At 45.9% G+C, this 23,989-nt stretch overlaps 1 protein-coding gene across 4 annotated transcripts in view; it reads right to left on the bottom strand.

Annotated features, from left to right (window-relative positions):
- Nucleotides 1-1,992: 1,992 nt before the first annotated feature.
- The window catches only part of AMPD2 (adenosine monophosphate deaminase 2), a 50,530-nt gene continuing 28,533 nt past the window's right edge, over nucleotides 1,993-23,989 (bottom strand). For all 4 annotated transcript variants that reach the window (XM_079980281.1, XM_079980280.1, XM_079980282.1 and 1 more), the window contains 14 exons: nucleotides 23,183-23,294; nucleotides 21,512-21,698; nucleotides 20,291-20,432; nucleotides 18,757-18,846; nucleotides 17,989-18,118; nucleotides 17,162-17,356; nucleotides 16,884-17,015; nucleotides 15,894-16,057; nucleotides 12,243-12,369; nucleotides 11,608-11,771; nucleotides 10,044-10,164; nucleotides 9,623-9,796; nucleotides 7,625-7,735; nucleotides 1,993-5,171 (listed from right to left, as the gene is read on the bottom strand). In XM_079980281.1, the coding sequence (XP_079836407.1) occupies nucleotides 4,956-5,171; nucleotides 7,625-7,735; nucleotides 9,623-9,796; nucleotides 10,044-10,164; nucleotides 11,608-11,771; nucleotides 12,243-12,369; nucleotides 15,894-16,057; nucleotides 16,884-17,015; nucleotides 17,162-17,356; nucleotides 17,989-18,118; nucleotides 18,757-18,846; nucleotides 20,291-20,432; nucleotides 21,512-21,698; nucleotides 23,183-23,294 (2,065 nt within the window). In that variant the 3' untranslated portion in view covers nucleotides 1,993-4,955. The remainder of the gene's footprint in view (nucleotides 5,172-7,624; nucleotides 7,736-9,622; nucleotides 9,797-10,043; nucleotides 10,165-11,607; nucleotides 11,772-12,242; nucleotides 12,370-15,893; nucleotides 16,058-16,883; nucleotides 17,016-17,161; nucleotides 17,357-17,988; nucleotides 18,119-18,756; nucleotides 18,847-20,290; nucleotides 20,433-21,511; nucleotides 21,699-23,182; nucleotides 23,295-23,989) is intronic.

The raw sequence follows: 23,989 nt of genomic DNA, 5'->3' as shown, positions 1-23,989 counted from the left end.
ATCCTTACTATATTGACCTTCTACCCACCACAAAATCCCAAGTGGCAAGTTTCTTATTTTCATTTTGCAGCCGGGAGACAGTCACACTTGACCACAGCCACAGAATGAGCCCATGAAGAGTGGGTTCGAACTCGGATTTCCCAGCTCCAATTCTTTAACCCAAAGCTGTGCTTAAAAACAGGCATAGGCAAACTCGGCCCTCCTCCAGGTGTTTTGGGACTACAACTCCCATCGTCCCTGACCACTGGGGTCCCGTTAGCTAGGGATGATGGGAGTTGTAGTCCCAAAACACATGGAGGGCCAAGTTTGCCTATGCCTGCTTAAGAACAAAGAGTATTTTTAGTTTCATCTAAAATAGCAAACACTACATGAATTTGCCAAAATAGCCTCAGAAAGCTTGGAGCAACCAGCTAGCACAGTCAGTGCTAAGTTACTATCTGCTACAACGATCTGCAGCCAAGGACCCTTGAAAAGGAAGGTTCCAACTTGCCAAACCTGGAATATTCCCGACTAATATATCTGCTTGTATGTAGGCACTCACCTTCTACTTCATGGGTAGGCAACCTAAGGCCTGGGGGCCGCATCCGGCCCAATCGCCTTCTCAATCCAGCCCGCGGAAGGTCCAGGAATCAGCATGTTTTTACATGAGTAGAATGTGTCCTTTTATTTAAAATGCATCTCAGGCTTATTTGTGGGGCATAGGAATTTGCTCATATATTTTTTTCTTCAAAATATATTCCGGCCCCCCACAAGGTCTGAGGGACAGTGGACCGGCCCCCTGCTGAAAAGGTTTGCTGACCCCTGTTCTACTTGATACAGCACTAGGCATTGGATGGAGTTCATTCCTCTCTCCCCCCCCCCCAAGCTGTGAGTCACTGCTATGTCTTAAAAAGCAATGACGACAAAGTGCACTAATTCATGTACTCTGTGAAAGGAGGCGGGAGCACTTATGTGAATAGTAGCCTTGCATTTTCATAAACTACCTGTCTCCACCAGCGAAACAGGCCCCAAATTGTTCGAACCACTGCCAATATATATTTATGCAAGCCTGGGTTAACTACAGATATCACTTGTGTGTTACATAACGAACCATGTAACAAATTAAGAGCGGGTATTGGGGTAAGGGAGTCCAGCTATCTGGAAACCTCCCGTTTTGAACCAAGCCCACATTCCAGTCAACCTGGGGGTGGTCATGATCGTTAGCTACTGTTTTATGAGCTGCATTCCAACCTTATCTGGTTGTTCTCTAGGGTCAAAATCCACGAGCTCACATTTTCTTAGATAGGCAATCCTAGCTAAGTTAGATACCTGACCCATAATTTCCTGCTGTTCAAAGCTTTCAAAAGCCCCCTCAGGAAGGCTTGGTGCAAACAGGATTCCTGGGTTCCATTTCACCCATTTTGCTCTGTGACTCACAAGAAATGAAGGTGTTTTCAGTTCTGTACTGGTCTACCATTTTAACTTACAGGGATACACTCCCGACTCACCACCCCCACAAGAAGTGTCTTCAGTGAAATCATATGAGAATATCCCAGACCTCTCTCTCCTGCCTTCTGGAGAGAAAATAGACCTTTAGCAATGACATTCTGGGAGCGGGGATAATGTCTGTCTTTGTAACAACGCAAGCAGCATTTCTTGGCTCATTGGGTCTCTGAATTACAGCACCAGCCATGTGTATTTGATGCATTTTCTGTAACTTGTATACATTTATATTTTGAATGTTTAACATATTAATTCATTTTTCTAAAAAAATCATTTCTTAAAAAGGAGTAGTCGCCCTGCAGTCCACAAAGACATGGTGTTGATTGCTCAGTTTGCAAAAGTGTACAACTGTCATGGTGGCATTTTTAGACTTTGGTCCTTTAGATGATTAATGTCCCGCATAAAACATACTCCATCCTTGTGTGGAAGCAATCTGAGCAATAGCCCTGTGTGTGGTCTATAAGTCATTCAAAGGAAGAAGTCCATTCAGTCAGAAACAACACAGAAGACTTACTTAAATAATCTTTAATGATGGATCATGCTCATGTTTGATAGGATTTCTAACATCACATTTCAGCACAGACAAGCAGATAGTTTATCCAAACTACGTCAAAATTATCAAGAGTGTGTGATAGGAGGATGCAGTGATTGCCAGGGGGATACGGGTTTCATCTCCATCTGACAACAAAGCAAAAACTAACATGGTGTGTGCCGCACCAGATACCAAAGCGAAGCAAGGCAGGTTGCGGCAAGGAAGGAAGGAAGGAAGGAAGGAGGGAGGGATCTGTGGGGAGGGGAGAACCCTCTTGACATAGACCAAGGTACATTCAACTCCCTGAGTCGAGATTCCATTATCTTCACAAAGATACAGACCAAAATGCTGTGGCTCCGATCCGCAAGGCTAGCTGAAACCAAGGCAAAACACCTCCACTGCCCTCTCTGGGTACCCAAACAAAAGCACAGAGGTAGGGGAGGAAAGAAAAAAAGGTTTCCCCCTTTCAGGCCATGGAGGTGAGATGCCAGTCATACAAAGAAAACATTTTGACCCTTTAAGAATTCTCCCTGTCCCTCTTGTACACACACAAACACACGGACACAAAGGAGAGCAAGTGCCTGTTTCAGAGGTAGAAGCTCAAGGGGAAATCTACCCAGTCTTGGCACACTCCATGTACTACTTTAAGCAAGGCACTGGCTGCAGTATGGATCTTCAGATTTTGGTCCACAGCAGCCTAGAGGGAGGGCTTCGCAAGCTCCCTGCCCAACCTTAGAAAAAATAAAAACCCCATTTCTATTGCTGCTGCCCATCTAATGTTTAGCAAACGCATTTTTCCATTGAATCAAAGCTGCTTGCAACTACAAGGTCAAAAGTGCCTTGGCAACAGCAAGGAAGAGGTGGCGCCGTGCAATCGACTCACCACCGAGAAGCCTTTTTTCGTGAGCAATGCAGACTTTGCCCGAGAGTCTGAAAGGAGTGAGCACTGTCTGAGACTGGTCTTCTACTCCAAGTAGCTGTGCTCACGAGGAGTTCCTTATTGTGACTAGTTGCACACGGACTGCTAAGGGGGCCACAGAGGCCCAATATGTCAAGGATGGTGAGCTGCCCACAAGCAAGATTCAGAAGCTACGTGATGGTGAACAGCTTGGCCAGAGATCTGTGGAGGGGACCCTTCTAACCGTTATGAACCTTTCACAGGGCAGGACTCAAAATGGAGAGCTGGGAAAGGCACGGATCCATGTTCTTCTGTGCGTTTCCATTTTGAGTCACATGGCTTCAGCAGGAGGCAGAAGTTACTGCCTGTTGCCTCCTCAGGATTCATTACCCATTCGCAATAAGCAGGAGGCATCAAAGTCAGTTCCCAGAACAGCAGCAACTTTGCTGGTGAGAAAGCTAAACTATTACTATGCCATGTTTCCTTGCCAAATGTAGAAAGAAGATCTTGACGTACATATGCATTATGCAAGGGCAGACACAAGAGGCTGTTCTCCTCAACCCAATGCAGAGGAAAAAGGAGGTTGCCCACGTGGTCTATGCCCAAGCGTGGCAAGGCGTACTGAGACCTAATGGCTCTCCCCAAGCTCAAGCAATTGGCAAGAAACCGCTCTTTGACCCAACAGGGTGGGGTTTAAAAACAACAATGCTTTTCTAGAGCAGCTCCAGGGAGGAGTAGTCAGATTTTGTTTGGAACAGCGATACTGAAGTGGGCACCATTTTGCTGATCTACTCCCCAAACAGCAGAAATGTTCCAAGAAAATAATACAAATATGATGCAGATACTGTTTTTTGCCCTGCTCCTGGGCTAAGGGTGGCTTGTGGGGTGAGGGGGGGGCACCAGTTTAGATCAGATAAATTGATTAACACATGCACTCTCAGTGACACTGATCCAACCAAAAACAGATGTTTAAGGTGTATTTTTTGGTGTGTGTTTTTTTGTTTCAAAAGGACATAAATAAAGGAATACTCAAGATGGCTGATCACAGAACGCCCATGTCACATCCATTTCAACCTTAAGGCAAAAGCCCCTGCTAGGATGGGTGTTACGGCTCCTCTTGTTACACTTAGATAAAGACCTCTTTGTTACATGATTGTAGAGAGGGACAGACAAATGCTAAATATGCCAGTTACCCGGCAGGCTACTTTCTCTTTATCCTGCTGGGCTAGACTTGAAGGCCCACTATTCCCCAGCCACTCACAGTATTTTGCCTCCTAAGGCAGGGGGGTTGAGAACTGGCGCTTCCACCAAGCAAAAGACACCAGAGTTTAAGGGCTTGAGACAGAAAAGACTCTCACCGCATGGCCACGCTGTGCACTGGAGGCTGCAGCACGGGAGAGCTGCGCCAACATGCTGCTCTGATAATAAAAGGCAGGGCTGCCTAACCAAAGAGAAATAGAGATAGAGAGGATGTTTTATTGGCCAATGAGAAACTCCAGCTGCCAGCAGCCAAACAGAGGACAAACAAAAAATCCAACGTAGCAGAAGGCACCACCACTCTGCTCTATCCCTTGGCAGAGCCACACAAACACTCACAGCATCTCATTCCAAATACAACTGGGACATATGCTTCCATGCTGGTGCTTCATTTGGCCTTCATGCAACTGTCGCCAGGTGCCTCTAAGGTCCACTCAGCAGGTCTCTGCCACAACCTTACTCTTTGCTGTCCAGCCTCTGCTCAAAAACAGCACTGCCAACATCTGCAGGATGCACTTTCCTCTTTCTAGAGACCCCCAAAAGGAATTTCTCTGACACCCTGCCTCCGTTGCCCCAGAAAAAAAACCTCCAACCCATTAATGCCTTTCCAGGAGATAACAGAAGATAACAAGATGCTTAAAAACAAAAACACAACAGGAAATTAAAACGGTCCGTGGGGCCGGGGTGAGGTGGGTGGGTTGGTCAGGGTCTCTTCATGCTTGTAGGACAGCCCCACCTTGGCAGGCCAAGATGGGGATGGAGGGGAGATTGTGAGCCGGCCATTCTTCAGCGAGCATCCAGGCTGGAGCTCATGGTCAGAAGGTCTTCCTCTTGGATGGTCTCCAGTTCCTCCGTCTGCACAGCCTGCGTGATGAGGGTCAGTTCCTGGGAAAGTGTCTCATAGCGGTAGGCCACCCGGATGTCTGGCACGTTGGTGCGCCGGATGTCGTTGCCCTCAGGACCCTCCTTGTGGTAGTTGTGCCCAAGCCACTGGCTCTTCACCTGGGCAGAGAAGAAAGAGACCAATCCATTGTTAGGACAAGCAACAACTTATGCTTTACCACTGTGCCATTCAACTGCATGGTAACATCCTGTGCCCATGAGCACTTTAATCAAGGCTAGCACCAAGCATAAAATCCCAGGATACCTTTGTCTGTCTTTAAGCAATCTGTAAAAAAGAAACCTTAGAAAACAAAGCCCTGTGGAAGCTGTAAAGAGCTGACAACAAAACTGAGCATACGTCTGGGCTGCTAGGATAATGGGCCACATCTCTATAGTTTCTCATCAAGGCTACAATGCATCTTTTGCAAAAGAAAGAAAGGCAGCTACATTTATGGTTCTCTATACTCTAAGAGAGAACTTGTCCTCTGAGTGCCAAGATGGCACCTTTCACATACCAAAGACAGGTTATCAGCAGACCTGGGGGTGAAATGTCAATGTTTTGGAGAAGTACAAACCCGAATGGGTAATGCAAGAATAAAAACAGCTGATTAAGGACTGAACATGCTCAATGAGCACAGAATAGCGACTGACTACTGGGTGGATGGGCAGAACTTGAAAATCGGGGGGAAATGGAATGGAGCACCCTTGAAAATGGCAGGAATCATGAACTGGAACACTCCAAGGTGCAACAATTCCTTATATTGCAAAAGTAAGGACATCTTTATGCAGACATCTCAAAACCTAACAAGGGCAGAGGAGGAGACAGATTAGAACCACTCTGATTCCCACCTCCTCAAATCCCACAGGGGCAGAAAATGTGAGTGCTCTCCGCTGGCCTGGCCTGGAAGAAGAATCCTTTTGGTAAGGAGGGGGACTTCTTTCACATAAAAGGACTGTAGTGGTATTGAGTTGGGAGAAATTGGGCTCAAGAGGCCACAGGGACAGCATTATCCAAAATCAATTCCCTCTCCCATCCACCAGGGTCATATTGACAACCAGGACAGATCCTTCATTACTTACCGTACTTTTCGCACCATAGGACGCACTTTTTCCGTCTTAAAAACTAAGGGAAAAAGTCTGTGCGTCCTATGGAGCGAATGCAGGGGGGAGGCAGGCAGGAAAAGCCCCCAAGAGCCCCACACAAGCTTCACGCGGCTCTTGCGGGCTTTTCCCCAGGAGGGAGAAGGGACTGACACCGCCAGTCAGTCCCTTCTCCCTCCTCTAGAAAAGGCTTGTGCAACCTCTGCAGCCGGGTGGGGGAGGCTGCGCAAGGCTAAAGAGGAAGCCGGGGCAGATCCCGTTCGCTGCCCTGGCTTCCTCTTTAGCCTTGCGCGCCTCTCCGTGATCCACCAGAGGTAGATCTTAACCCTTGCCTCACCTAGGAGCTTTTCTGGGCAGGAATTTCCTCAGCTTAAGTGGGGTGGGGGAAGTGTGAAGGTAGGGGGGGTACCTACCTAGACACTGAAGCCAGTGTCTCTCTGATGAAAATTGGGAGTGGGCATTGTGTGAAGTGGCTTGGATCTCCTGCTGCAGAACTGTAGGACTGTATAGAGTTGGGAGGGCCACCCGAGGGTCATCTAGCCCAGCCCCCTCACAATGTAGGAATCACAGCTAAAGAATGCCAGGCAGATGGTCCCCCAACCGTTGCTTAAAAGCCTCCAGTGGTGGAGACCCCCAACACCTTCCGAGGTCATAGAATTGCAGGGTTGGAAGGGAACCCCAGGAGTCATCTAGTCCAGCCCCGGTGGACAGCGGGCGCGATCCATCCCGTTGCGCAAGGCTAAAGATGCTGCGCAAGGCTAAAGAGGAAGCCAAGGCAGCGAGTGGGATGGATCGCGCTTGCTGCCTTGTCTTCTTCTTTAGCCGCGCTGGAGAGGTTTAGCTCCTGGCTGGAGAGGTTGCGCGGCTATGGATCCCGCTCGCTGCCTTGGCTTCTTTGCTCTTTGGGGCTGGGGGGGTGGAACCCGGGCCTCCCCCGCAGCCCCGAAAAGCTCTGGGAGAAGCAGCCTGTCCACTGCTCTTTGGGGCTGGGGGGGGAATAATTTTTTTCCCTTGATTAAAACTAGGTGCGTCCTGTGGTCCGGTGCGTCCAATAGAGCGAAAAATACGGTAAACTTAAAGGGTCGCAAAGTCCAGAGACTTTTCTGAGCTCGATTTTTCCCCTTTCAGAAGTGGTCATGCTGCAGAAAAGGCCACAGAGTGGAAGGAATTGGGCTGAGAAGAGACCCTCTGGGCCTGATCCCAGCCACTGCCTTTCACAGAGCCCAGCTGTCACAGGACAAATACAAAGATCTTCAGCTGGAGCATGTTCATGTTTGTGTAAAGGCAGAGTTGGGCAGGAGGCAGTTCTAAACTGATCTTAAATTTCCAAAGCTGGAGACATCAGGCCATGAACCAAGGGAGTTGCTGGGGTATTCTTTTGTACTGTATTCTCTGAGAGGTCAGGGAACAAAGAGAGGTTAGGGAACAAAGGCAACCTCTTTTCAGGGGGGGGGGGGAAGATGTAGCATTACCTTGTGGGAGAAGCCACTCATGAGCACACTGTTGCGTGCAAGTTCGCACATATCACAGGAGCTGAGCTTCCAAACCTGTGTGGCGATGCTGTACTCTTCCATCAGGGGTTCCTGTAAGAGATGGTTTTGTCAGTCAGGCTGCATCATGGACTATACTGCAGATGAAAACATTCAGTGGCCCCATCAGGTGTCTAGGGTCCCACTCAGAAGAACAAGCAGGAGGGTCCCCCAATGAAGCAGGGCTGTCTGACCACATTTTGAAAGCAGCGAAGTTATACACATTGTCTTCAAAAAAGGGCACCTCCACATAAACTCGAGTCTAAAGTATCCTACTTGCACCCTCTGTTTGTATATAAAGAGCATTAAGACATGCCACTGAGCTAGGTTTGGAGATTCTGGTGCACATTGGACCGGATGGGTAGGAGTGTGAGATTTATGAGATCATGGGGCATATTCTAGCTACCCCCTACCGCAATTTCTCTGTACTAGACAATTAGGAGAACAGCATGTACTAGGAAAATCAGGACAACGGCATGCGGCGAACATAGCTGAAAAGATGAAGACAGCTGAAGCAACATCTCCTGTAAATAAAGTTCAGTTGTAACCCTGGCCTGGCTTTCCACTACTATCCCTCCAGGCTGAATCAAGCTCAACACTACAGGCTGACTACTACGTTCTTGCTCTGACAGCTGTAGTGGACAGGCATCTGTCCAGACAACTGAACAGTCACTAGGTGGCAGCATTCATGCTGACTTGTTGAGAGGACCCTACTCTGTGCTTGCACAAGCAGAAAATGAATTAAAAGGAAAATCTGCCTACAAAGTGGAACCCAAGAAATGTACATATATGACCAAAATGGAGACAGAATATGATTCCCGCCCCCCCCCCAGCCAAGAACAGTTGCTAAAGTTACTTCTGAAGTCTTCCACAAGGTCCCAGCCCTCAGATCCAAGTTCTATAAGCGTCTGTCATGCAGAAAAGACATTTAACTGACTGCTATCAATACATCTGGCTAGGTAGGAAGGTGAAATGTAGGGCTTCTCCAAGGTAGCTTGCTCTGAAATGCTACCCATTCCATATGCTCTGAAATGCTACCCATTCCCTGAGAGCTGGCAGGGGGGTGTAGGAGATTCAGTGCATGGATGAGGTATTTGGAGAAGAGCTTTGGCACTTCTTAGGCACTAGGGAATGTCTTGGGGCATGCCAGACCTCTGCAAAAAGGCCTAGGCTCTATGTGAACTAAGATGTAACTTATCAGAAACATTCCAAGCAGATTTTAAACTGACGCTCCTAGGGAAAAGCCAACAGGAGCTGGGAAGCATCTGCTTCAGGGTGAGGGTGAAAACGTTTCTGAGCATCCAAGTTAGTAGAATTAGGCAACAAGAACAGAGCAGGATGGGAGAAGCAGCCAAAGGACCTCAGGGGGAAACGGAAGAAATGTGATAATACTGTGAGAGCTTCCAAGCCAAGTTGGGGGTTGCGGTGGGGGAAGGAACTGGAATGCTTGCCGCTAAAAGGAGAAGATTGCTATAGTGGGCATAACAGAAGCTTAGTGGAATGGAAAGAACCCAACCAATGGATTAAAGGTACAAGAAAGGAGATTCCAATTAGGAAGGACATTCTGACACTAATTGCTGTTCGACAGTACAGCACACTGCCCTGGAAGGTGGCACTCTCTCCTTTAACAGAGGCTTTAAAGCAGAAATTGGATGGCCATCTGTCAGGGATGCTTTCATTGTGATTTCTGCATTGAAGGGGGTTGGACCGGGGGTACCTTCCAACTCTAGAATTCTTTGAAAAGAACCAGTGGAATACAGATTCATACAAACTTTACAAGAAGGAAAGGCTTGTCAAAAAAGCATTTTGCTTGGAGTGAGTAGTGGTTTTTTGTGGTTGTTTTTTTTTTTGGGCAAGGTCAGAAGTTACACGAGACTGGTAAATGGATGCCATCTGCCACAGGGTCATGGCCTCACTTGGCCTCCGCGACATCACACTCACCTTAGTGAAGTGGAACTGCAGTGGGTCATCTGTGGACAGGGAGACCATGAGGCCCCGAGAGAGGTACTCTGGCAGAGGGTTTCGATGGTAGCTTAAGAAGAGGCTGTTATTGCTGAGTGGGGACATGGCAATGCCAATCTGGGCCAGGTAGTAGAGGTACTGCAGCACAGGTGCCTATGGAAGAAATGCAGGTTTAGGAGCTGGGCAGCACATCTGCGGAGTGTTGAGCTTCGTCAAATCCTTGGCTCAGAAGTGAATAGCAGCAATACCCAGGATGTGCCTCCTTCAACAAGTTCAGAAGGCTCATGAGATGCCAGGAACTGAACCTGGAAGCTTCTGCATGTGCTCTGCCACCGAGTTTGCACATGGGCACACACGCTCTCGTTTTCCAAGTGTGCCCCCCTCCCCTTCTTACTCTCACCTTGCGGAGCAGGAGGCCATGTGATATGTTCTCAGACAGCATGAAACCAGATACCAGATGGTGGATGGGCCCGGCCTCTCCACAGTGGGGGCGCAGCACAAAGGTGTGAAAGCCTCTCTTCCTAGAGAACCAGCAGCAAAACACACAGTTCAGTGTCACTGTATAGTGCCTTCATTTTATCTGCCTATTTATTACATTTATATCCTCCCCAGGGAGCCCAGAGTGACAAACAACGAATGATAAAACAATAAAAGCATCTTAAAAACTATTCCAGCACAGATGCAGGTTAGGACCAATCTCAACTTAAAAGGTTTTTTGAAGGAGGATGGTCTTCAATAGATGCCTAAAAAGACAACGGAAATGGAACCTGTCCAGTGTACATGGAGAGGGAATTCCAAAGTGTAGCTGCAACAACACAAAGTCCCGATTCCTATATTGAGCAAACTTCCTGATAAAATGGCAGCTTGTAGGAGGCCCTCAGCTGCAGAACAAATTGATATAAGGGTTGAGGCGATCTTTCAGGTATCCTGCTCCCAAGCTGTAAAGGGCTTTATGCACGAAGATCAGCATCTTGAACTTGGTAGCTAACTGGCAGCAGTGTCTTTCTTTTCTTTTTTATCCAAATTTTTTTTTATTGATTTTCCAAGATTTTTAAACAAACAAACAATCAAACAATCAAACAAACAAACATACACCTTAACTGTACTTAATCCAACCTTAGTAACATTGTTAAGTGACTTCCTCAAATCCCCCCTAGCTGAATTTCAGTGTATTTCATTGTAACAGTTTTCCAAAACCAATTTTCTCATAAAATTAACTTAACCACTTAACATCTTTCTTTCTTTTCATTTTAACTTTAAACATATTATTCTCTAACATCACATATTTCAATCCTAGGCCTATCTGATATTTGCAGGTTTTTCCAATTAAGTTATCTTAGCATATTTAACTAAACAGTCTTTGAATTTCATCCATTACTGGCAGCAGTGTCTTTCTGTGGGAGGAGCAGGCGATGAGTCGTTAGAATGAGAAGTGGAATGGGAGCTGGGATCCAAGCAACAACATCAAAGGTGTGAAGCTAGCACAAAACCCAGCAGCCACCTCCAAGGACTCTGTGCACCTACTTATCTAATAGGGCACAGTGCTGCATGCTCAGTCAGCAGGCACCCAAGCAGTCTTTGCTTAGAAGGTTGAGCAAAGAGCCTTAAAGGGACAGGACTAGGGAACCTCAGGCCTCTAGACCTCTCTGTCCGGCTCTGGGGGCTCTCCTCAGGTCACATTGCTTACTGGCCCTCTTTGACGTAGGCAGAAATGGATGCTTCTCTGGATGGAGAACAGAGATGGGCATGCAGGAGCAGAAACCAGTCTACTGTACAAAGGCAAAACCTGTTTTTGCCTCTGGCCTCACTCACCAGAGACATGTGGCTGCCCAAAGGGAATGTGGCCCTTGGGCTGTAAAGGTTCCCCACTTTTGCCTGTGGAGCTAGCAGGGACAGGAGTACCATTCTGGAGTCTCATCCATGTATACTGGGGGGTGGGGGGAGGGAAGAAGAGAGCCTCCTACCTGCGCAGGTGATTCAGAACCACCATGTTAGCATATGTGTAGTAAAGGTAGTAGGAATAGGGCGGGTTGTCCTCCTCCACCCAGTTCCCAGGCAAGGGGCTGTCTAAGTTGAAGATGTGGTGCTCTGGCTTTGATTCGTCATCCACGCTGTCAAATCCATCCACCTGCCCATCAAGAAGCCGAGGGAAAGGAAGGAGAGAGAGAGACAGACAGGGAGTGAGGATGAGATGGTCCCACTTATCTAAGGATTTTCCGCTCCATGCAGAAAATTGAGGAATTTTCTGAATCCTATCGCTCCATGCAGAAAACCTTCTATACAGGTGCTGAAGATGCTCATCCTCAAGAGCCTTCTCTGAGAAAGCAGAGGCAAGTCTGTTTCATAGCTAGGACCAAAATGCTAAGACTGAAGGTTCAAATGGGTTAAGATATGGCATAAAGCCATTTCCAACCAAGCCAAAATCAGTCCCCCAGGACTGAGTGCCCAAGACAAGGGGCACCCAAGCCCCACATATAAAAACATAATCCAAAGGTATAGCTATCCCTTTAGCCTGTTCCAAATCTAGAGACCTTGCCAGTCTTCCCCTTAGGAAGCCACACCAGAGCAGCCAGCCTTTTTTTTTGGTGGCAGAACTTACGTGCTCCAAGAAGAGGTGCAGCTCTGGGTGGCTGGCAGGGTGGATCGTAGCTTCGAAGAGGGGCAAGAAGATGTTCTCCAGCATCTCCTGGAAGTTGGCCAGCTGCTTCTTTGTCTTGTACACATCGCTGTCGGAAGCAGAGATACACGGAGGGCACAGTTGTCATTCACAGAAGCTTAAGACACAGGCCTTTGCAGAAATCTCCATATTCTGCAGTTCACCAGAGGGTTATCACTTGCAGGGGCTGCATGAGCCACTCCACATGCCATTTGGCCAGAGTAAGACCTAAGGCAGTATTGTGACCCTGGTTCAAATCTCACCTCTGCCATAAATCTGCTAGGTGGCCTTCGGTGAGCCACACCCTCTTAGCCCCAAACCACACCACACCTCCCCCATTTCCAATATGGGGATCACAGTTCTGAGCTCCACTGATTAGAATGGCATATTAAGAAAAGAAATGACATTTGAAAAAACGGCTATAAATTTATGACTATGGAACTAATCTAGATGGTTTTGATACTACAATAAACCACTTAGAAAAATCCAAAGCAATTGCTGGAAGCTACGTAGAAGAGAAATTTAAAACTACTGGAGTTAGCAGCAAATTTAAAACAACAGAGCCATTTGAATATTCAGATAGTAACATTTGACCTGAAGAATTTGACTGTTTGGGACATAGAGAAGCATGTTGTGGGCTGGACACACAAGATGATCTCTTACCACATCTGTCCTGTAATCAAGTGCGGAGCAAGCTAGGACTGAAACTGTGTAATTAACAGCTACATTCTCAGAGTTTGCCAACAGCTTCAGGGACTGTTAGGCAATGGTCTTAAGAATGTGATCCAAAACACAAGCTTGCAAAAACTTGATCCAAAATATATCCTTGCAAAAAAAAAGTGGGGGACATGACCATAAGCATTAGTGTATCTCTCCTCAATTCATTGCTTTGGTTAAAACATGATGGTATACTATGTATCTTCTCCTTTCTTTGGTGAGGCAGGCTGCTTGTTAAATATTGTAACGGATTTCTTCTCTTTTCTTCCTTGTGGACAACAACTCTTTTTTAGGACAATAACATTATGTATTAGGATAATAACATTATGTATTTATGTAAATATTAATGTATGGAATTGCAACTGATTACAGTTAGTGATCTATATTATATCTTTTTATTAAACTTCCAATTGAAATTCTCTTAATATATATTTTTAAATAAAAATGAAAAACAAAACAACTATTTTTTAGGAACAAGTGTTTGCTGACCACCCCACCCCCACCCCCCGAATTTCAAGAATACCTCATTACAAAATGCTGAACTTACAGACTCTACTAAAAGGGTTGTAGGGATAACCAAGATAATGTATGTGAAATACTTTGGGCACCCTACATCAATACACAAATTCTAAGTATCATCATCACCTTCCAAAGCAGCATTTGCATGGCTTCCTGTCATCTTTAATCCATAAGAACACAGGAAGCTTCTTTATAATACAGTGGTACCTCGGGTTAAGTACTTAATTCGTTCCAGAGGTCCGTTCTTAACCTGAAACTGTTCTTAACCTGTAGCACCACTTTAGCTAATGGGGCCTCCTGCTGCCGCCGCACCACCGGAGCACGGTTTCTGTTCTTATCCTGAAGCAAAGTTTTTAACCCGAGGTACTATTTCTGGGTTAGCGGAGTCTGTAACCTGAAGCGTATGTAACCTGAAGCGTCTGTAACCCGAGGTACCACTGTACATCAGACTAGTTGCCCATCTGGCCCATTATTATATCCTCTGATCAGCAGCAGCAGCGCTCCAGAGCAGAAAGCAGCCTGCTACCTAATCATTTTATTTAGAGGTGCTGGGGGCTGAAGCTGCCTTATTCCAAGCCAGACCCTTGGTCCATCTATCTCAGTAATGTCTACACTGACTGGCAGCAGCTCCCCAGGGTTTCACACAGCGATTTCTCTCAGCTCTACCTGTAGATATAACCCTGGCCCTTCTACATGGCAAAGCAGTTGCTCTATCACTGAGCCCCAAGAATGTTGGGCTTGCTTCCCTGTCATAGCTTTCTTTTTAGAAAATCCCAGCTTATTTTAGCCTCTCTGCACAATTTAAGAAACTCTGCATGTTGCACTCCTCAGGTGCCCACCAGGCCCCTGTTCTTTGCATTGTTACCTGAAAGATCACTGGCGCACTCCCTCTGTTGCTTTATTCAGACAGAGAGGCTTTTCATTCACTTCCCCCAGCCAGCGAAACAGGTGTTCAGCTTAGAACGTGCAACCCTATCTGAAGGTCTTGCAAGCTGTGTTGATAGTGTAGCTGAGCAGCTAAGCTTCGAGTGCGCTCTCCTGCTAAGCTAGGATTACAAGCAAGCACAGCTAAAGCCCCAAGCACAGATCCATCAAAACAAAGTCCTCCGAGTTCCTCATCAATTTAGCTTTATCCATCAGTCAAACATGCAAAAAAGAAAATTATGGGCACCAGCTAAGGAATAAATGGACGTAGTTATATGATGCGTAGCCCACTTTTCCTCCATTAAAGCAGCTTGGCAGCTTTGTTTACTTTGTCTTAAACCATAAATTAAGAGGGTGGAAGGGAGCAGAAAACACCGTATCAGAGAAGCAACAGGAAAGCAATGGTAAGAGCAGCTGCAATATAAGGTACGTTTGCAGGCCAATCACATCCATGGCTGCACCGTGTTAAGGAAGGACCTGGTGGGGGCTGCAAGAAGAGAGCAAGCTGGGAACCAAGGGAAAGGCGGCAGAAAAAGAAGGAGCTGAAGGGAGAGACCTAACTGAGCAGGGAAGGAAGCAGACAGAGGAGGAGAGAACAGGAAGCAAAGTGGACTTTGATAAGCTGGGAGAACAAAGGCAGAAACTGCCACCTGCATGAGAGCAGTTAACTGACATTATTGATTTATTCATTCAAGAAATTTGCTGTTGCCAGGCAACTGGTGGCAGCTTGTTCATTTACTGGCGTTGTTAAGTAATCTGCTAATTTTATGAGCTGGTGTTGTGTTTTTTTAAATCAGTCCTACTGAATTCCATGCAAGTAAGTGCATGTAAGATTGCTGCTTTGGAGACCTTGCCTAAAGAATACCTGCTCAGGCAGCACAGTTTTCACCATTCTTTTATAAATGCAAAATAAAAGGGGCAAGATGTGTCACTTTATAAGGAGGCTACTCCACAATCTGGGTGCCAAAACAGCAGAGGAAAAGAACCTCATGCAGGTGCCTATGAGAGATCAGGGATTTTCTGCTGTTGTTTTGGTACCCAGATTGCTTTGCGGGTGAGGGAAAGGTGCAGAAACAAGACCCGGAAGAGCAAGATTCCGCTTACGGAACAAGCTTTCCCAACTTTTCCATTTCAGATTCCACCTTAACTACTGGGGTAGCTATTGCCTAGTTCACAATACAACAGCTGCAGGGGTGCCCAAACCCCCCATCCCGCCAGCACAACAGATTCTACCCCTCTAGCCCTCGCAAAACCCTTTCTAATAATTCTAGCAGCTTGCTACACTTTGCTAAAATAGTTTCTCCTACATATGACTAGGAGAAAATACTGCGATCAATTCAAGCCACACAAGGCAGCACAGCGGAGTACAGCTTTGAGGCTGTTTCCCCTGCCAAATTCCCCTTCCTGGAATAACACAGGGGGAGTGGCACTCACAAGAGGCGAGGCACCTGCACCAGCCAGCGCACGTTGTTGGAGTGCACTTTGTGAGCCACAGCCCACTTGGCCAGCTTGTCCCACTCGTCACGGGCTCGGCCATAGATGGAGAGCCGCAGCTCCGCATTCTGATACTTGCTCTCTTCCAGATCAGACATCACCTCCTGCCAGGAGAGAGAGAGAGAGAGAGAAAGGGCTTGTCAGCAAAGGAGCCTCATCAAAGACATCAAAGACTACCCTCCTTTGCTACAGAAACACTCTCATGTTTTTGCAGGATGGAACGCATTACAAAGGCAATCCAGCGCTTGGACACCTTATACCTTCTTTGCATGCGGGGTAGAATAATTTATCTGCCTGCGATTGATTGCTTGGGCTTCACATGTGCTCTTTGAGACAGCCCCTACTGTCTCAAAATTGACTGCTCTCTTTGCCCTATTTTTTATCCCCAGACAGGTGTGTTGTTATTCCTAATATTCTAGAAAGCAGACAGAGTGAAGAAGATCTTGAAACTTAGAATCTTGACTGCCTTTCATTATTCTCCTGGGAAACCTGCAAGCCCAAATTGAGATGAATAGAAGAAATCATACTGTGCCTTCCCCTTCCTTCCTCAAGTATGGAAGCTGGCACCAGACAGATTTTGACAGCCTAAGAATGTATGCTCTCCTTCAAAAGCTACGTTTCAAGACCTCAAGTCTGAGGGCAAAGTTTGCAAAAAAGCAATACTTAATCTGGGAAAAACTCAGAAACCAGGAGGGATGAAGTGGGCTGCTAGTAGTCAAGAAATCTCAATTGCCCAGCATGGTTCCCTTTCTCTGCCCCATCTCCTGGTTCACTAGATGCCCTAACTCAATCTGAATGCTCCTCCCAAGTTTTAAAACCACACACAATGCAAAAATCGGGATACAGAGTTTGGATAGTTTATTCAGCACTCTGGCAATAAGTAGAAGCTCCTAGGTACACAACTAAGGAAAGATCAAGTAGTCTGCTTACCTTGATGATATGGGCAAAATATTTTCCAGAGACTCTGTTGTCTGTCTTGATGAAAATCTCCCGCAGCACAGACTCGCCTATAGGGTTATATTTGGCATTGAACTTGTCAAAGCGATGGAAGGTGTTACGATCCTATTAGAAAAGGCAGCAACAAAGATTGTTGTAATTAAGTAACCATGAAGACAAAAGACTGCAATTCTCTTCGTCCCCATTTGGCAAACTGCAAATGACTATATAAGGCCTATATAGGACGTTGTTAAGGCTCTTATTTGACATACCGCATGGACATCAAGTGTGTCTACGCTGAGATCATAAGCTGTGAGATTCATGGTCTCAAAGACCTCCTTTAGAGTTTGCTCCTTGCCCTTCTCCACATGCACAATCTCCTCCAGGTGCTTCTTCATAGCCCGCTTGATGAAGCGCAACAGATGCTTCTGGTTCATGCAGGATGATGCATGGATATGCGTGTCCACCTGCTCAAAAGATCAGTGGTTAAGAATGCGGGCCAGGAAGTCCAGAGCTCAAATCTGACCTTGGCCATTGACCCACCAGCTGGCTTTAGGGAAATCTATTATCTCTAAGCTCCAATCCCTAACCTTAAAACACGGGCAGAGAACCTGCTGCCGGACTACAACTCCCATCAGCCCTCATCACTGGCAACACTGGCTGGGATTGATGGGAACATGAGTCCAAACTATCTGGATGGTTATAGGCTTCCCACCCATTTTAAGGACTGAAATAAAATTTTAAAATATATCTGTATATAAATGCTTATTATTTAGCCACCATAACACTTCTTGCCACTATGGTTGCCTGGAAGACCCTCAAATGGGCAGGGAACCATTTGTCAGGCCATCTAAGGAATCAGGGTGCAAAAACAAGTCTTTGAAAGAGAGTGCCTGTTTATTAAGAGGTACCAATGGAGAGGGGCCCATGTCTCCATCAGACTTGCTGTTCCTTCCTTTGGCATTGCAGAGGCCAGGCAGTTTGGGCTGTAGCGACTGAGCATTCTGCAGTAACTGCTGGGGTTCCCTAGAGTCCAGTTACAAGCATTTTTGTAATGAAAACTACAGGCACATACTCCTGAAACACAGAATGTCAGTACCTTCCGGATATTGTAGAAATCGCGGTGCGGAACCCTCTTCTGAGCTGCCAGTTCTTTCATCTCATTGAGCAGGACGTGCATCTGGAACTTGGAACTCAGGTACTGCAAGCGTCTGTAGCAGAAGGATTTTCTGGCCAAACATTAGAAAGGAGGTTTAGTTCACCACACCAAAATCAGACCTTCACCTTCTCAACATTGTAGCCAGCACTGTAAATCATGAAAACCTAATTCGGGGTTTAAATCTATGCTTGCAGAAGGCTCAGGGCTAGTGCATTTGTCAAGTAACAGCCGACATTTCTAATGTGGTCTGGGTGGGTGGGTAATTGCCAAAGACATAAGGGTGCGAATTGTAAGGAATTCCATAACATCAGTAAACATTGCCATGCGAGGTCAGGTCCATGTTCCAGCCAGCTCAAGAATGATCAGACATATACTGCAGAGAAATTCCAAAGCAAGCCATATTGATCCTTACTGTAAGTTCCTGGCATCTCATAATCAGAAGTGTACTACTCTCAGTTTGACCATGAAGTTTGTACTTCAGGTTATCGTGGCAAGCAGCAATCACCAGAACTACCCCTCGTGAATTTACTCAGGCCTTTTCATTGAAAAAAGGGGTTTGATGCTAGTTTTCCATGATAGTTACCAGATAGGCTCACAGCCACCCTGCTTGGATGTGAGCCTAACCACATTTAACTGAATTGTCATTTGGAAGAAGGAGCTTGTTCCTGCACGTAAAGATGAAAGAAATAAGATAATGGCATCACTTACATTGGACCATTGATGATCAGAGCCATTAGGACATTCATGTCAGCAATGAACTCCTGCAGGTCAGGGTAAGGCAAATCTAGTTCTGTGGTCCTTAAAAAAAAAAAAGAGGCAAAAGATGAAACAAGATCACAGACACAAGTAAACAAGAATCAAGAGAGCTATGTTGTCCAGATATGTATTTTGCATAGTTCTATGTGTAAAATGAGAGGAAAAGCCAAGATCAGCCCTGCCAATAGCACAAAATGAAGATCTCTCTCTAAAATCATTAGTTAGAACTAAAGGGGAGGAAGCTACTAAAGAAGGCGTTAGCTCAAGAGAAAACTGGCAAACAAGATGCTCAAAATATAGAATTTGGTAGTTATTACCACTGCTTCAAATTGAAATTGCCAGAATATCCAGCTGCTTACTACACCAACTCTGTTAAATCAGGTTAACTGATATTTCCATACAGAGTAGAAAATTAAGATTCCTGCGAACTTTCACTTTAAAAGAAACTGTAAGGCATTAGCAGTTACTATTATGGAAATGCATTGAGAAAAACACAGATTGTTTCTGGGACAGACTCGTGTTCTTTATTGTATGTGTGCTTTTTTATTGTATGTATATTGTATTTTCCTCCCTTATCTATGCCCATTTTCCTGCTATGTCAGTATTTAATCAAAAATCACAACTAGGGTTCAAGCTTGAGGAACTTCCATTTCATGCAAAACTATTCCATGCAAGGTTCAACTTTTTGTCCAGGAAGTCCTGTCTAGCTGTATTATCGCGTTCATTCCTTCACCTTGGTTGCTTGCAAGGATTTACCTAAGTGTCTGAAACTGGTTAATAGCTATTTTGCTAGAATATGATGCTTTTTAAATTCAGTTTTATTGTATAGTACTCTGAATATGTAAGAAGGAAAAAAATATAACAATAAAGTTTTCATACATTTTACTGATTTGCTTAATCTAGTTTGAAAACAGCATGTGCTGTTTGGTTCAAATAACGAACAGGCCCAATTAAAATGTGGATCTGCCTTTCTGTGCTCTCAAAGCTGTGTGGGCGGTTGTCAATCACACCTTCTTCCCCAGCTCCTGTAGTATAAATATTCCCTTCTATACTTTCCAAGGGCAAATGGATACAGGGAAGAAAGCACAAGATTCAGTGATTTCAACCGTGTTCATTATCAGACATCATGTGTGCATATATTATGATCTGCATGAGAACAGAGTTTTCACAAGATGCTGCATAAGAATACGGAGCTAGACTTCCTAAAAGCTCAGGATGTCTATAGATGAATTTTCACTTTCATTAGGCATATGCCATTTCTATAGATACATGAGCTAAATGCATCCAAGATTCCCAGCTACAGAGAAAACAGGGAATAACTTGGCCATTTAGGTGTGGGCCATGGATAAAATCACTGTGAATGACCTCTGCTCACCTCCAAATTTTACCTGTCACTAAAGAACATATTTTCCTAGAAGCACTGTTAGCATACCAAGGCATCTGTACCCAGCAACAAATTGCCATGCCTTCTCCCATTCCCCCTTACTTGTCGGTGATGTCCTGCTTAGTGTACACATGGACTACTCCATTGACCATCTTCAGGCCAAAGCCAAGGTCTCCAGGCATTGATTCAGGGTCACACTTCTCATAAGGATGCTGGTTTGTAAATGGTGAGTGCCCTGAAGCATCTGCAACATGGGAAAGAGCAAATGAGAGGGTATACTTTTGCGTCATCACTACGGATATTTCACCTACTATTTTAAACAGAAAACCAAAATACAAAAAATAAAACTAATTATTCTCAAGAACCATCTCTCTCCTTGAAGTTGATGGCACATTCCCTTATCCAGTTATTGTTTGTCTGCTTGCTTGCTTGTTTAGCAAGAGTTGGTGAGAAAGAAAAGCTAGCACATGGGGCACAAAACAAGCAAGCTCGGTGATGGCTATTCAGCTACAGAACATGACAGATCAAGTCAATATGGGACGGCACAGTCTCACTGGGTCCCAGTCACACCATCTCTCCCAATCATCCAAGGCTGACTCCACGGGAGCACAGAAACCTTGTAGAATGTAGTTAATGGGTACAAAGTTCCATTTTTCTCAGAATCTTTGTACGGCTTTTTTTTGAGAGCAAGCAAGTTTCTAGTTCTCATGACATAAGATACATTTTGAAACGTGGGGGCAAAGTCTACTGAACTCTCGGAATCCAGTGGCTGCCACTGGACATTTTCTAGAACTTCAACACCCCACATAAGCTCCTTGCCCCCCAAAGACTAATAACATCTGAATAAAATGAATCGGGGGGGGGATTACCCAAATGTACCCAACTGGAACCCAACAATTGCAGAATTCAGCATTTCTCAGCAAATGGCCCTACACTCACCCCATAGCTCTAGCATCTTTCCATGGGATCACTTAAAATTATTTGTAGTTGAGCCCTTGGAGACATGAAGAGATGCCCCAATAGATCTTGCAGCTACCCAGTCTTGCCTACCCCAAAGCTGGAGGTAATGTACGACTTGCCCTCACAGCTCTCCTTGGGTGTGGGAGAGGAGGGGAGCTGCCTCTGGACCATGCCCTGGCTTCCACTACCTGCTGGCCTTGCAAGGGCATCATCAATACCATGGCCATCTTGTAAGTAGCCAGGGACCAATCTAAACCTTCTCCATGTTCCTCTTCATGTCTGCCACTTTAGGCACCTCCAATACTGGAGTGACTTTGCTGAAAGGAATGCCCTCTCACACACAGGCCCAGATTCAGACCTCACCTCCAGCCCCAGGGGTCTCGGGGATCTCCTCATACATCCTGGGGGCCAAAGGCCTTTCTGAAAGGTCTTGTAGGAAGCGGGCTGTGGTCTTGCAGAAGCTTTGCAAAGAATGCCCCATATACTTCTCCCGAATGAACAAGGCCTTCACCACACTCTTGGCAGCATCCAGCAGGTCTGTGAAAGGCACCTGGTGGGGGGTGGGGGGAGCCAAAGAAAAACAGTTAGCTGAACTGGGAACAGCATTTATCAAGGAATCATGATGGGCAGGCTAGGAAACAGACGGCGTGAACCGCTAGACAAAAATACATAACATATCAATAATAATAATGTCTCCAATAAGGCAAATCTATCAAGTGCAAATTTCAAATAACCACAAAATGATTGATCCATTCAAACTATATAAAGAAGGCCAGAAAATCAAAACAACAGCCAGAAGGAAGTCTTCAGAGATTCAGTTCATAAGATGGAAAAACACAGGGACTGAGTTAGGTAACTCTAACTGCTTCACAAGATATCGATCAAAAGCCAGTTTGCATGGAGAACTTCAGTATCCATAAATAAACACAATGAAAGTGCAATACAGGTGCTGCAGCTTCTTCGTGTTAAATCAAATCACTCCAGAGGTTCCTAACAGACATCTCAGTTAATCATAGTTTAGTGTCATTCAAACCATAAACTGGGGTTAATGTTGACTATGGTTTGTAGTTGGCTTGTTTCAAACAAACCATGATTAACGTTATCCACAGGGAACACTGAAACGTGAGATTAAGCAAAAACAGAAGTAAAAGCGTCTGAATTCCAAAAGGAGGGGGAAAGGGGGAGCATGTGAGCCAGAAGCTCACATAGGCTCATTCACAGCACACTAAGCTGAAGTTTAGCAAAGTATCCAAATGGAACCACTGGGTGAAGTTAGGCGAGCTGCTCCTCTTTGCCCCAGACTCCCATCTGCAATTTTTTGGGGGTATAACACTTACAACACGGGTATTGAAAATTATTAGAAAATTATTTTAATACTTGAAATAAATTAATAATAAACAATTTCCCACAATGGCCGTGCCCAAAGTGACTCACGGCAAACATTCAAAACATCAAACTACAAAGCACCAAAAATACAAACATACAAAATACAGAGCCTGTCAGTAAATTCTATTTGTCCAGCTGGTTTATTAGATGGGTTGCATATTTTTACCAACAGCTGCTCTCCAGGGGCTCAGGCGGACAGAGGCCTTTCACATTCCCTGCTACCTGATCCTTTAAAGTGGAGATGCCAGGGATTGAACCTGGGCCCTTCAGCATGCAAAGCACAATGTGCTCTAGCACTGAGCTAAGGCCCTTCCAGGGCAAAACTGGAGTCATTTCCTGCCTGGAGGCTATCTGATTGCTGTCAGAAAGCAGCATGTTGTAGAGCAGTGGTTCCCAACCCGCCCGCTCCCCCTAAACATTGTCAGACCACGGAATGATTTCCCTGTCTGCTGAAAAGTTGTAAAGCACTGTGCTGGATGCTGCATGGTTTTTAATTGCATTTTTTACAAACATAGCATGGATCACTCGCATGAAGCTTGTAGACCACCGTCTGGGAACCCCTGTGGCAGAGCCTTTGCGGGAGATTGTGGGTGGGTGTGCGTGGTTGGGTGCAAATGGATGGCTAGTTTCTGAATCCGTCAGCCTTACCCCGCACGTCTCTTCTCCGGAGATGGTGACCCTCTGGAACTCCCTTTCCAGAAGCACATCCCGTTCTTTGGGATACTGGTCCACCAGGTCCTCTCCCTGCTCCTTAAACAATCTGGGGGGAGAGGAAAGAAAGGGGAGAGTTGAGGGAGCAACAGTAAATGACAGATTTGGCTCTGCCGGTATCCTGCCGTGCTCACTGGAGTCCCCTTTTCGAAAGAGGTCCTTCAAGACATCAAAGCAGGACGTACCACACACAAAACACGTTCAAGACAGGGACAACCTCCCCGCCAACCACAGGGAGAGCAGCCCTGAACTACGGAAAGGGGTGGAGACAGTCATGGACACTTGACAGCTTCAGAACCTTGGACAGTCAAACAGGGTGCCCACGTAGCAGGAAGGTGGTTCCTGCTCCTCAGGGGAGAGCTCTTTCATTTTGCACAGCTTCACCAGATGACCAATTGCCCCTTTCTGCACTGCATGAAGTCAATCATCTGGCAGAACCAGAAGCAGAGCAAGGGCCTGAAGAAGCTGGCCTCCAAGGGACGCCCTGACAAGGACCTTGCTGGGCTTACTAGGGATCTGAGCTGCTCAGCCAGCACCATGAAAAGAGGGGAGGTGGGAGAAGAAATATAAAACACAGAGACAAGAGGCTGGCTCCACCCACTGTGCCTGCCATGAAAAGAATCATCGCCATTATAATAAAAAGACAGGAGGGAAACGGAGCTCAGAGCAAAGGAACAAGGGAAAGTGACCAGCAGTGGAAAGGGAGGAATCCCCCGCTCAGCTGTGTCGAGAGCCATGGTGAGC

This window comes from Podarcis cretensis (assembly GCF_951804945.1).
Source record: "Podarcis cretensis genome assembly, chromosome: 6".
In the NCBI taxonomy this organism is placed as follows: Eukaryota; Metazoa; Chordata; class Lepidosauria; order Squamata; family Lacertidae; genus Podarcis; species Podarcis cretensis.
The sequence above is the reverse complement of the archived record's forward strand: the minus strand, read 5'-3'. Positions and strand labels throughout refer to the sequence as shown.